This window comes from Ursus americanus, chromosome 32, assembly GCF_024610735.1.
Source record: "Ursus americanus isolate L20-20 chromosome 32, mUrsAme1.1.p, whole genome shotgun sequence".
Lineage (NCBI taxonomy): Eukaryota > Metazoa > Chordata > Mammalia > Carnivora > Ursidae > Ursus > Ursus americanus.
Window position 1 is genome coordinate 7,905,767 of NC_142158.1, and position 14,217 is coordinate 7,919,983.

Genomic DNA, 14,217 nt, shown 5'->3' on the forward strand with positions numbered 1-14,217 from the left:
CCTGCTTCTTCTTCTGCCTGCCGCTCCCCCTGCTATGCTCTCTTGCTCTCTCTCTCTGTCAAATAAATAAAGTCTTTAAAAAAGATAAAAAATAAAAACAATTTTTAAAGAAGAAAGAAGGGACTGTCTAAATAAAAGCAGTTAGACATAAAATAGAACATCACATGCAGGAAAAAAGTTGAACATCAGTAGTGACTGCTTACACCGCACAAGCCTGGAGACAACAGAACGGCATCTTTAAAGTGCTGGCAGAAAACAAGTCGTCTATGTAAAATTCTATGTCCAGCAAAAATATCTGTCAAAAATGAGGCAGAATAAAGACTTTTTCAGCTAAACAAAAGCTGCGATTCGTGCCAGTATATCTGTGCTAAAAAACTTGTTAGAGGTAGTTTTTCAGGTTGAAGGAAATGTGATCCCCCCAAACAGATGAAGAGACCTGAGTTGTAAATATGCGGATAAATATGTTCTCCTTAGTTTTTTCCCCCCTTAGGAAGCACGCTGCTGTAAGAATCTCAGCCTGCACACAAAGTGAGACAGTATTATTTGATGGTAGATGATGGTAATTAAAGATTTATCTTAGCTGGGGCACTTGGGTGGCTCAGTCCTTAAGCATCTGCCTTCGGCTCAGGGCGTGATCCCGGAGTCCTGGGATAGAGCCCCACATCCGGCTCCTCCGTTGGGAAGCCTGCTTCTTCCTCTCCCACTCCCCCTGCTGTGTTCCTGCTCTCGCTGGCTGTCTCTCTCTCTGTCAAATAAATAAATAAAATCTTAAAAAAAAAAGATTTATCTTAGAAACCCCAGAGTGACCACTAGAAACATACACACAACTAAACCAATAGTGGAGATAAAAATGGAATAAAAAACCCCACCCGTAATAGAGAACCAATGAACAACAGCCAAAACTGAAGTTGAAAATGTCAGGATGGAAACTGACATTGCCTGGCTCCTAGAACTGGGCTTTTAGTGTATCAACAATGCAAGGAATGTGCCCCCTGAGGCATCAGAGTGAAGAAAGGTTTCTGAGAAAAGTGGAACCTTAGCATAACTCTAAGAGCTGAAAAGCATTTGGGAAGAGACGTAAAATAAGATATTCTTGGGTGGAAGAGTGGTATATGCAATGATGAAGGTAGGAGAAGAGGAAGTACAACATTTTTTAGTTGGAGAAATTAATACAAGGAAGCATTCATGCAGAAAGTAACAAGAGAATACTGGAAAATAATGAGAGGTAAAGAGGTTGGCCACATGGTTCAGGGCTTTGAATTTAGACTTGAGCCGGGAGCGGGGGCAAGATGGAGCCTCTAAAGGTTTGCTTGTCCCTGAGTCAGGCACGCGTCCTCAGCTGCCGCTCTGGATACCCCTTTCTAATGAGCTAGAATCCCTATTTTGGTGCTGGATTGCAAATCTCCTGCACCTTGGAGTCAGAAATCCCCAGGGTTTATATCCAGGTCCTCCACTTAGAGCTGACTGATCTGGGGGCAAATTACTTAATCTAAGCCTGAATTGTTTTCGAAACTCTCCGTTCCCTAGAAGATGAGACTGCCATTCACATGGTAGTCAATCAGTGCCCCCCCCCCCCCCGCCCACATTACTGATTCAGGGATGGGCACACAACCCAGGTCTGGCCAGTCTGGGTTCTTTTCTCTGGGTCTCTAGCAATAGGGTGCTAGGAGCCTAAAGTCATTACTATGTGGGGAGAGGCTGCCAAAGAATAAAGCCAAAGCAGAAGAGTGCAGAGCCCAGGGAGCAAAAAGGAGAAAGTTCTGATACCGTATTTAGAGGCTCTAGGTGTAGTCATGGTAGAACTTGAAAGATCTGCCCCTGGACTTTTTGATTAAATGATTCAATAATTTCCCAAACTTACCCTTTTATAAGCAAAATGTTAAATGCTTTTGGGCATAGTCAAAATCACCTAAACTAGGGGTGCCTGGGTAACTCAGTCGGTTAAGCGTCCAACTCTTGATTTCCGCTCAGGTCCTGATCTCAGGGTTGTGAGATCGAGCCCTGCCTCGGGCTCCATGCTCAGTGGGGAGTCTGCTTAGGATTCTGTCTCTCCCTCTCCCTCTGCCCCTCCCTGCACACGCTTCCTCTCTCTCTCTCAAATAAATAAATCTTTTAAAAAAATAAAAAAAAGAAAGAAAGAAAAAGAAAAAGAATGCCTAAAAGCACTTAAACTGTATAGTTTGTGTAGGATGAAATGAGATAAATGAGAAACAGCACACGTTTGATTAATACTGGCCATTATCATTTTCTTATCATTATATATACCTTAATGACATTGAAAACTCTGAACAAGTAGATATTAAGAACTCGATGTTACAGAAGGATTTAGAGAAGGGAGGTAACTTGTTAAGTTCCCAAAGTTAATAAATAACATAATTGAGCTAACTCTCTATTCTACACTATGGTCTCTGCAGTTACATTCCTAGAACCTAGCAGGCACTTGGTAAACGTTGATTCCTTTCCTCTTTCCGGCACATGAGATCCTAAAATCATGCCAATCTACCCAGAGATCTAAAGGAAAGCAGAACCTGGGAAGCTTCTTCTCTAGCTCTGGCGTAGGTATAGTTTGCATTAACTTTGAATATCTTACCTACTTAATGCTTGACTCTTCCTGTCTTAACCTCTAAAAGTTCATCCCTCTCGGCTGACCTCCCAGATTCCCAGCTACTTCTGGATGCGGGCATCCCGCAGAGTCCCTGGCATGGCTGGCCCTCTGGCCCTTTGACTGCATTAGTCACTGACACCTACCAATATCTTCCTGAGCAGGTGTGCCCCATAATTTCCTGCACGTGTCCCATGTGATCCCACAGCTGCTTCTGCCTGGAGTGCTCCCTGGTGCCCTCTCCTCCCACCCAGTTCGTCAAAGTAGTCTTGGTTCTTTCTCCTCAGTGATCAGGTTTGTGAGTCCCAGTGAAGTATATTCACACACACACACACAAATCCTATTGCTTTAGCTGATAAACGTTCATGATCAGTCCAACCTAACATGAACATTTCATTATAAGTCACTGAAAGGAATTTCTCTAGAAGTCATGGACATGTGCTGTCATCAGCTGATTACAAGTTAGAAACGCTGAAAAGTAAGTAAACATTTTGATTCAGAAATTTGAATCAGGGGCGCCTGGGTAGCGCAGTCGTTAAAGCGTCTGCCTTCGGCTCAGGGCGTGATCCCGGCGTTCCGGGATCGAGTCCCACATCGGGCTCCTCTGCTGGGAGCCTGCTTCTTCCTCTCCCACTCCCCCTGCTGTGTTCCCTCTCTCGCTGGCTGTCTCTCTGTCACATAAATAAATAAAATCTTAAAAAAAAAAAAAAAGAAATTTGAATCAAGGGGCGCCTGGGTGGTTCAGTCGTTAAGCTTCAGCCCTCGGCTCAGGGCGTGATCCCGGCATTCGGGGATCGAGCCCCACATCAGGCTCCTCTGCTGGGAGCCTGCTTCTTCCTTTCCCACTCCCCTGCTCGTGTTCCCTCTCTCGCTGGCTGTCTCTGTCAAATAAATAAATAAAATCTTTAAAAAAAAAAAAAGAAAGAAAGACATTTGAATCAAGAAGTCTTTCAGTCTTCAGCTTTCTGTTTTAGAAAATGAGGACTCTTAGCTTCATGAAGCTCTTTGCAGACTCATGTCTACGGAGAGCACTGGAAGAGGACTAGAAAGATCTGGGTCAATGTCACTTCTTAGCCACTCTTTAATTATGGAAGAATCTACCAGTTTCCTATCCAGTGTCCATTCTCCACTTCTTCCTTCCTAACAGAACCTCTAAATGGTTGGGGGGCTGGATAATGCGTCCACTTAAAAGCCTACTTTGTGCAGCCTTCCCTGTAGAAAAAGAAATACAAGTAGAAGTCACTGGGGGGACTCCTGACATGATCTTTAAAGTGGCTTACTCAGCTGGAAGGTACATTTTTACCCTTCCTCGTCCCCTCTTCCTTGCTTAGAATCCAGGTATCATGGCCAGAGCTGCAAAGGCTGGAACGGGAGGTTAAAAGCCTGTGACAATGATCAGCAGAGCAGAAAGAAGATACTGTGGGGCCACAGGGCCTAGACTGTGTGTCTCCAGCCTTTTTTAAGTGAGAGGAAAAAAATAATTCAAAGTCATTGTTGCTAGAAGCCAAATATCAGCCCTAACTGATACAGTGACCTGGGAACATTGCTAGATAAGCCATGAAGCTTCGTTTCCTCGTATGTAAACTGATGGAGTCATGTTAGATGCCTATAGTCCCCTCCACTTCTATAACTACAATTTTAAGACTCTCTATCGGTGTCCAAGTACAAAAGCCAGGCCCTGCCTGATCTCTAGTCTCTCTTGGCCTTCCAGGCAAATTCAAAAACATTTACATCCTTAGGTGGAAGTCAAAATGATTATGAACATGGAGTTACCACCACGTGACCCAACAATTCCACTCTTAGATATATATCCAGGAGAAATGGAAACATACACAGGCAAACTTGTACGTGAATGTTCGTAGCAGCATTATTCTTAATAGCTAAAAAGTGGAGACAACCTAAGTGTCCACCAATTAATGAATGGATAAACGAATGTGGCATATCCATATAATGGAATAGTCTTCATCCATAAACAGGAACAAAGTACTGAAACAGGCTACAACATGAATGACCCTTGGAAACATTATGCTAAGTAAAAAAAAAAAAATCCAGACACAGAAGACCACATCTTTTTCCATTTATATGAAATGTCCAGAATAGGCAAATGCATAGTGACAGAAAGATTCGTGGTTGCCAGAGTTGCGGGAGAGTGGCTAGGGAGGGACTGCCAGTGGGCATAGGGTTGTGTTTTGGGTGATGAAAATGTTCTGCCATTATAGAGTGGTAACAGTTGCACAACTCCGTGAATGTTCTAGCGCTCATTCACTTGTGCTCTTCTGCGTGGTGAATTTTATGGCACGTAAATTCTACCTCAGTTGAAAGAAAAAGGAAATAGAGCTATGAAACATTTTGAGTGAACTAGACTGCACCCAATAAGCCTCTCTGGGGACCTGTCGGCAAGCCTGCCTCAAGAAAAACATGAGGGAAGTTGCGCCTGGGTAGTTCGGTTAGTTGTGTCTGATTCTTGATTTCAGCTCAGGTTGTGATCTTAGGATGGTGAGATGGAGCCCCGTGTTGGGTCTTGCACTCAGCAGGGAGTCTGCTTGGGATACTCTCTTCCTCTCCCTCTGCCCTTCCTCCACCCCAGCGCTCTCTCTCTCTCAAAACCAAATCAAACCAAAAACATGAGGAATAGGATGGGTAGGAAAAAGCCTCTACGAAACAAAGGTATGAATGAGTCAGTTTTCAAGTAAATAGCTCAACTTTGAGGTATATTTTAAAAAGCATGACTACACAATAGAATATCTCTTAAACAATGGGAAGAAATTAGCATTATAGTACTTGTCAAATAGCTTTGTCTAGTATGTGTCACATCTTAATTAACATGGGGATGTGTAAAAGGTAGCACTGCAAAGTGCTATTTCCTACTCATTAACTTCCTACTCATTTTCACAATAACTATGCCCCGATAGAATATTCTTGCAACCATGATTACATTAGGACATTGTGTATGTGGTGTTTTCAAAAGCAGGAAATTCCGCATTATCTGTCAAACAGTGACCCCACTAGAGACAAAAGCCCTTCAGCACTTCATCTGTGCCCAACCCATCCAGGGAGGTTGAGCAGGGAGGTGACAAGGGACATCTTTGGGTTTTTTCTGGAAGCCAGGAAATTTCTCTTTCTCTTCATGTGGGAAACATGGACCTAAGAGATGCAGGTACATAACAGGACCTGAGAGATGTGGCTGTAGAGAAAAGAACACAAAGTCTAAGATCTGGTTTGTATAGAAAACATTCAGTGATCTTAGGTAAGTCTCTGAGCCTCAATCTCTTTCCTTTCAAAATAAGGAGGTCAAACTAGATGATCTCTTAAGGTTACTTTTGTTGCAAATTTCCATTAATCTAGCATACGTGTGATGAAATGGGAAATCCAACATAGTCTAAGATCATCTCTGGGGCTGGTAGAGAGGTGCAGGCAAATTTGGAACATATGAGGTTCCTGCTCCTTCTAGACTCTTTGGAGGACCTCAAGGTAACTCCAGCTCCTCCTCCCTCATTCCGATCTTTGACTCCTGCATCACATCCCAGTAGGTGTTGTAATTTGGATACTGTGTCTGCCTCGAAGTGAATATCCTCTTGGTGGCACATCGGGGAGTGATAGAACATTTCCTCTGTAGAGGGTTGAAAGTACACACACACACACACACACACACACACACTCACACACACTCACACACACTCACACACACACCCCCCACCATCCCCACCATCCCCACCACCATGACCATCACCACCACTCCAAATTCCGTCACACGATGGTAATGTAACAAAGGAAACTACGAGTTTCAAAAAAGTATCTTTTAATCCAAGTGTTAGTCTGCATTTTCTTGCTTTTGAACTGTTTTCCTGAGTCTGCATTTGGCGTCTTCTTGTACAGCTGTGCTTTTAAAGCTTTGCCGCAGAGCTTCTGCTTGACCGGTCGGTCTGGCACCCACTGTCCCAATCCTGCCGAAGCTCTAGCAGTGTGCAGACGTGGACCTGCTGCCAGGCTAGCAGTCTGGCCTGCTGGGTGCCCGCCTGTCCGCTTCTCACAAGGTGGGCAAGAGAAGCAGGATACTTACAGTATGCCAAGAAGCACCTGGCAGCAATCCCTGTCTTCTCCAAAGTTACCGGTCATGTGTCTGACAGGTTGTGGGGAATGCATGGCCAAGGATCCAGGGGGCCCTGGCGACGGACCCAGTGTTCAGGGTATTTAAAACCAACGTGACCCTTCAATTAAGTTGTCCGAAGCTTTACACCAGCTCAGCAGGAATGGCCCCCACCAGTTCACTGTTAAATATAGAAAACTGAAGAAGTCACTGACTCTGATCCATTTGACCTTACTCATCACCAGGTCTAGTTTTTATAACATATGTTTGTCAACTGCTGCTCTTTTCCATTTCGGAGACCATGTTCACACTACGTAGATACTGTTCACCCTTTTCCTTAGAACTGTCTTCATGTGTATTTCAGCCTCTTTAATGTGGAAATCCCTTATCCACCCCTCAACTTTTCTCTTCCTCCTGCTTTTAAAAAACATTTATGTAGTAGAACCAACTAGAATGAAATAAATACAGGGTCAGATTTAAATTAATATTTTTCCTAATTTTGCATTTGTCTAAAAATTAGAAAAATCATAAGCCTACAGTTTTATTTTTTTTTCTTCCTATAGGGGTATGTAAATAAATGTACATTTGTTTATAACTTAATATTCCACTTCTGTTCCCCAAATGAGAAACTGGCCCAATATCTAAGGCGGAACACGCACAATTTGGCAGAAAATCTCCACAGAGAAATTTGCAGGATAGCTGTTCTCATATACACAATGATATATGCACGAAATTATTCATTGTGGCACTGTGAGAAAAAAGCATAAACAGCTTACATGGCCATTGGTAGGGAACCCATGAAATAAAGTATGGCAGGATTACATAATGGCTACTGTGTATCCATTTCAAGGAGGGAAGCTCTGTATTTTAAACATACTGTTCAGTGAGGAAAAGAGGCAGCAGAACAGTGTTACTATCATCATAAAACGTGTGAAGAAAGAAAAAAAGGGAATAATCTACATCTGTTTGAAGTTATATGGAATATTTCTGCAAGGACGCAGGAGAGGTAACAGTGATAAGAATGGCTGCCCTCCAGGGAGGAAAACTGTAGCAAGGAACATAGGAGGACGAGACTTCCTTTCCACTCTCTATCCTTCAAAATTGTGGGCTGTATTCATGTAGTAATTATTCAAAAAAAAATTTTTTTTTTGGTAGAGGAAGCAAAGACATAGTTGGATTTCTACACAAAAGTACACTTAGTCTGCTTTCAAGGAGGCATCCTTGCAACTAATAAAATATTTAAAGGCATTTACGAATTCACATTGATGTCACATCTTATACTGAGTATGATTGTGGTTGGTTCAATTTTATCACACCGACAGAGTAAATTCATTTGGACTTTTACCTATCCCTTACCTTTTGTAGAGGAAGAATTTAATATAATGTGTTCTGAGCATTAACAGGCAAAGCCATAATAAAGAAGCCAATAAAGAGAAGGAGACAGAAGAGAGGACACCATTAGGACACAAACGTTTATGTGATTTTAGCCATTACAACAGTAGTTCAGAAATATCTCAAATGTTACACTGATGTCATCAATATTACAAAATGAAAAAAAAAAAATGACAGGCAACAGTGAAGAGCACCAGAGAACCAGCGCACACACCTAGAGAAGACCATGCTTCTTTCCTTCAACTGCCAAGAGATTTTCACCACTAAGCCCCCCTCCCCCGTGCTTTCCTTCTGGACTTTCCCTAACCTGCTTTCAATCGTGACTTTAAGCCTCATCCTCGCCCTCCTCCTCCTCGAACTCCCCCTGTTCGTCGGCCGTGGCGTCCTGGTACTGCTGGTACTCGGACACCAGGTCGTTCATGTTGCTCTCGGCCTCGGTGAACTCCATCTCATCCATGCCCTCGCCCGTGTACCAGTGCAGGAAGGCCTTGCGCCGGAACATGGCGGTGAACTGCTCCGAGATGCGCTTGAACAGCTCCTGGATGGCCGTGCTGTTGCCGATGAAGGTGGCCGACATCTTGAGGCCGCGCGGCGGGATGTCGCACACGGCCGTCTTCACGTTGTTGGGGATCCACTCGACGAAGTAGCTGCTGTTCTTGTTCTGCACGTTCAGCATCTGCTCGTCCACCTCCTTCATGGACATGCGGCCGCGGAAGATGGCGGCCACCGTCAGGTAGCGGCCGTGGCGCGGGTCGCAGGCGGCCATCATGTTCTTGGAGTCGAACATCTGCTGCGTGAGCTCGGGCACCGTGAGCGCGCGGTACTGCTGGCTGCCGCGGCTGGTGAGCGGCGCGAAGCCGGGCATGAAGAAGTGCAGGCGCGGGAAGGGCACCATGTTCACGGCCAGCTTGCGCAGGTCGGCGTTCAGCTGGCCCGGGAAGCGCAGGCAGGTGGTGACGCCGCTCATGGTGGCCGACACCAGGTGGTTGAGGTCTCCGTACGTGGGGGTGGTCAGTTTCAGGGTGCGGAAGCAGATGTCGTACAGAGCTTCGTTGTCGATGCAGTAGGTTTCATCTGTGTTCTCCACCAGCTGGTGCACGGACAGGGTGGCGTTGTAGGGCTCGACCACCGTGTCGGACACCTTGGGCGAGGGCATGACGCTGAAGGTGTTCATGATGCGGTCTGGGTACTCCTCCCGGATCTTGCTGATGAGCAGCGTGCCCATGCCGGACCCCGTGCCGCCGCCCAGCGAGTGGGTCAGCTGGAAGCCCTGCAGACAGTCACAGCTTTCTGACTCCTTCCTCACCACGTCCAGGACCGAGTCCACCAGTTCGGCTCCCTCAGTGTAGTGGCCCTTTGCCCAGTTGTTTCCTGCACCACTCTGGCCTGCCAGAGGGAGAGACTTCATAAGTCACTGATGACTGGATTAAATTCTTTTTTTACCTTAAAGCCCTTAATATAGATCAATGAGTCAGTGTTCAGATAAGATTATCTCACATTACCACCAAAATGGCCAGACATGAAAATGTTTGGTTATGGATATAATTATAAACAAAGAAGGCTAGGAATACCTGGCTATTAAAGGTTGAAAGGCAAATTTGTTTTAACTTATATTAAGACTGAATGGGCACACAACGGGGTGTTCTTCATATAGTACTTTCCTACCCCTTCCTTTCCTACCCTGAGCTGTACAGTGTCAAATAGCCTTCCATGCCATCAGCCATGTCAGTCACTCACCAAATACGAAGTTGTCTGGCCTGAAAATCTGGCCGAATGGTCCAGACCTGACGGAGTCCATGGTGCCCGGCTCCAGATCCACCAGGATAGCCCGAGGTACGTATTTGTTACCTGCAGGGAACACAGCTGGACTTAGGCGTGCAGGCAGAGAGCTCTAAAGAGAAAGGCTGTTTCCCCCTTTTGCAGGCACTACTGTTGTCCCCAAACAAAGGACACAGAACTGATCAGATTCTCAAAGGCTTTGGCTGTGAACCACCCACTAAAATCCTGCATGAAAGAGTGGGAATCCTAAATCCACTAGTCCACTCTCCCCTGGGGCCACACTCCTGGAGTTAGTCCTGGGGACAGGAGAGTAAAAAAAAAAAAATTGAAGGGGAGGGGGGAACGGTAAGGCAATTACCAGTGGCTTCATTGTAGTACACATTGATTCTCTCCAGCTGCAAATCGCTGTCTCCATGGTAACTGCCAGTGGGGTCGATTCCATGCTCATCACTGATGACCTCCCAGAACTAAGACACAGAAAAAGTTTGCATTTAGCCATGCCTGACCCCTCAAGAGATCGAGCCTCACAACGAAAGCCCTCGACTCAGTTCCAAAAACCCAAACTTTCAGGTAGCGTGACCTGGCTCAGCCGCAAGGCTTGCATTTCGTAGGGTCAGAAAGTTGAAATTGGGCGTTTCCCCGCCGAACAGCTGCGGGCAGCAGGAGGCGGGGGTCTCTCGGGGTGGCGGGGCGGAGGGGGGTAGGCTAGAGCAGCAAGCCGCGGGCTCGCGCCGCCGCGGAGTTCGCGCTCAGAGTCGCAGCTGCGGGCAGCGGCGGGAGGCGGGCGCACAGGGACTCCAGGAGGGGCGGAGGGGGTGGGCAGGGGAGCAGGACCGGAGGGAACTGAAGGAGGGTGGTTTGACATTCAAAGCACGTCCAGAGACGGCAAGACAATCACTCTCCTCCCTTCCCCCACAGCTCAACTGGGGTTCTAGCGGATAAAACCACTGCTCCCGGTGTCACGGCCCCTCCCCTAAACGCGCGCTCACAGCCCCGCGGACACACCCGCGCCTTCTCCAGGCAAGCTTGCCTGGCCAAGTGAGGAGCAGGGAGAAAGCAGGGACCGAGGAGCGGCCGGGATTCCAAATGAGTTACAGCAAAAATGAAAGCAAGGTTCCTCCCCCCCCCGCCCCCCCCCCCCGCCAAGTCGCCTCCGAGCCCACGCCCCACACTGCCACACAAAGCTGCCGGGAAGGTCTGTGCTTGGGGAGCCCCGGGCCTGCTCATGTCAAGGCTGGCGCGGAGGAACTCCGAAGGGCTTCAGGCCGGGGGACCCCAACCCCCCGACCCCTCCCCTCCCGGCGCGCCCACCTTGGCGCCGATCTGGTTGCCGCACTGGCCCGCCTGGATGTGCACGATCTCACGCATGGTGCTAGCTAGCTTCTTCTGGCACTGGTCGGCGTCTGGTCAGTCTGTCCGTCCTCCCTTAAACACCCACTGCGGGGTCACCGGGAACGCGCTCGGGAACCGACTGGCTGAGAGCGCCGGCCCCGCGGACTCAGCCTTTTATGCAAGGAGGGTGGGGCGGTCCGCGTAGGCCGCGCCCCCAGCCCAAGCCCCCCAGTCCCCTTCGCGCTAGAGCTCTCCAGGCCCCGCTGACGTAATGCTCTGAGCCCCAAGGACCATCCTGGGGGCTGGACATTGGGCCCGCAGCCAATCAGCACAGGCTTGCGGACCGGGCGAAGAGTGGGGGTTTGGGGTAGTAGGGTGGAGGCATGGGCATTGTCTAGGACTTGGGGCGGGGGGAGGTGGAAGAGCTGGGGACTGAGAATTGGGGGTAGGTGAAGGCACTGAGGGTAGGAGGATGGGAGGGTGGCGAAGCGAGGGCGACTCCAGTGGCAGGCCGGTGGTGGGGGGAGAGCTGGCACCGGAGAGCAGGGAGACTGGAGCAGGTGGAGAGGCCCTTAGGTGCGCTGTGCTCCGGGTGCGGGCAGGTGGAAGGGTAGAGGGTGGCGTAGGTTGCACAGCCAGCGCTGATTGAGGCGCCTGCTCGGCCAAAGGCCAGAGACCCCTAAGCTACCCGCCCCTCGTGAGACCACTGCCTCTCTCCCCAACCCTAGAAGCCAAGGACTGTCCAGCGGCCGAAACTTGGTCACACAGAGCCTTGGGGGGACAGGCGAGCCCAGGAGAAAATCGTGTGTGATCAGGCTGTTGGGGTCTGAAGAGCCGTGACCCTGGACCCCAAAGCCCAGGAGCCCCAGGGAGCCCCCCGCCCTGCCCCCTGCATCCGCCTGCTCTCTTTTGTCTGTCAAGGGCTTCTTGCTGTCTCTCACTGAGGTTGCTGCATCCAGGGGTGGGGCAACCTCCGCGCCCTCTCTAGCCCCATCCGACTCTCTCCAAGAGTCCCCAGCTCCCTTCACCTCGCGGGCTGGCTTTTTGTTCTTTGGGAGTGGATGGGGTGGGTGTGGCTGTCGGCGCACAGGTACTGTCCAGCGGTCAGAACGAGGGTGGGGTCCGGGGGGCGGGGCTGCGGTAGAACAAAGGGCTCACAAATGTGTGGGATACCTCCCACAGCTGAGTTTTTAAAAATCACATCCCCAGCGCTCTCCCTCTCTGGGTTTGCTTCATCTATTGTCCAGTAAGGAAATGGGTTCCGCGGGTGATCATCGCCCACTGCACGGCTAACACTCTTATCTTTCATGAGGTGCTGGACCCTGCGGCGGCCACAAGGTCCCCAACCTTCGTGCTGCTGATGGGGGTGAGGGACACGCCTAAAAACTGCGGCACAGCGAGGGAGAAGCCACCCGAGACCCTGATGCGCACAGAGCGCGTGCGCAGACTCGGAGCACTGACACTTTCAAATCCACAGTTTCTAGGTGGTCGAAGGAGATGATCTCTTTGTTACTTTTCGTGTGTATGTGTGGGGGTGGAGGGTGGGGAGAGGATGCTCAACCTGCTTGCGTTTAAGGGTGGGAGCGGAAAGGGTGGCTGAAATGTTCGCTACAGACCTGGAACCAGGCCCCTGCAATTCCAGGGGTGAAGCGCCCCTTCCGCTCTCGACACGGGACGGGTCGTCTGAGCGGTGACGTGACCCCCTTTCATCCTCTGGCGAGAGGGGCCGAATGACCCGGGTTCCCGTGGGGGAGCGGAGCCTGCAGCTGTTGAGTGAGACCCTCCCAGAACTATCAGCAAGCTGTCACCGCCTTTCTTTCCCGCTGGGAGGTGGAAGGGGGGCTTTCAACTCAATTCCAGTGCACAAAGACAAACCGAGAGAACAAAAGCCCAGCCTCCCCCAAACACCCATGGCTCCCAGACTGAACCTTCGGGGCAGAATTCCCCAGACGCGGCTTCCCTTCTTGGGGTTAGGATGGGGTCGGGCGAGAGGCAGAGGAGCAGAAGGTCCGCCCACATGCCCCACTTGAGGGTTCCAAAGACCCAAGACCCCGAGTTTCTAATCCAGCTCCTACGGACGCAGAAACGTCGAGGGTGAACGATTCCCAAGGTCCCGCGGCAAGTTAAAAACAGGACTCAGGCTGCAATCCCGTCTTCCAGGCGCCCCAGCTCTCGGTGAAGGTGACCACGTTCAGGCCGAAAGAGCTGTGGCTGGTGTCAGCACCCGGACCCGGAGATGCCGGCTCCGGTGGGAGCGAGCCGTGCGGGAAGGCCCCCAGCTGGGGCTGCACCCGCGCTCTGTGTAGACGCGCGCCCAGCAGTGAGGGCCTGGCTGCCAGCCCCGAGGGGCCCTGGAGCGTTGCGCCCCAGGGGATCCGCTCCAGGCCGGGAAATTTGAGCCCGCCGCCAGCCTTCCTCACCTAACCGTTTATTTTCTCAGCTTCGGTTTCAGAGCCAGATTTCCGCAGAGTATCGGGTGAAAACGCGAGTTCGAGATTATGTGGATAATAGAGCCCTTTCCTCTCAGGTTTATTTTAGGGGGAAAGGCTTGGGAAAGGGTGAAGCTGGAACTCACTCTTTTGAAAGCCCGGATGCCCTCCCTTTCATACATCTGCGGGTACTGTCGCCCACCCCAGCCTCTGCGGAGCCGGCACTCTTGTTAAGGGCTTTATGCCTCTCCATGCCCCCCCCTCCCAATTTGGATTATACTGCGGCAAATTTTTATTTTCGTAAGAAGCTGATTTTGTGTCGGAAGCCTGAACGTTGATGACAGCCAAATCTTTCCCCGCTCATTCCGTTTATCTGCTAATCCTTATCATCCTTTCTCGGTACAGCTCCTGGGGAGAGGCTGGTAAGGGGCCTCCAAAGCATAAATGGGTTGGGCCTCAGATAGGTCCTCTAGCATTTCTTTCTTTCTTTCTTTCTTTCTTTCTTTCTTTCTTTCTTTCTTTCTTTCTTTCTTTCTTTCTTTCACACAGTTCTTCTCCACCTAGGTCATTGTATATCAGACGTGAAGGGTGTCAGG

The 14,217-nt window shown here is 49.4% G+C and overlaps 1 protein-coding gene across 1 annotated transcript; it reads right to left on the reverse strand.

Annotated features, from left to right (window-relative positions):
• Window positions 1-8,142: 8,142 nt before the first annotated feature.
• On the reverse strand, window positions 8,143-11,342 carry LOC123801555 (tubulin beta-2B chain). Its single transcript, XM_045811637.2, has 4 exons — window positions 11,172-11,342; window positions 10,219-10,327; window positions 9,819-9,929; window positions 8,143-9,467 (listed from the first exon to the last, which is right to left on the reverse strand). Exons 1-4 carry the CDS (start codon window positions 11,226-11,228, stop codon window positions 8,407-8,409), a joined length of 1,338 nt encoding a protein of 445 aa, XP_045667593.1. The 5' UTR covers window positions 11,229-11,342; the 3' UTR covers window positions 8,143-8,406.
• Window positions 11,343-14,217: the final 2,875 nt, after the last annotated feature.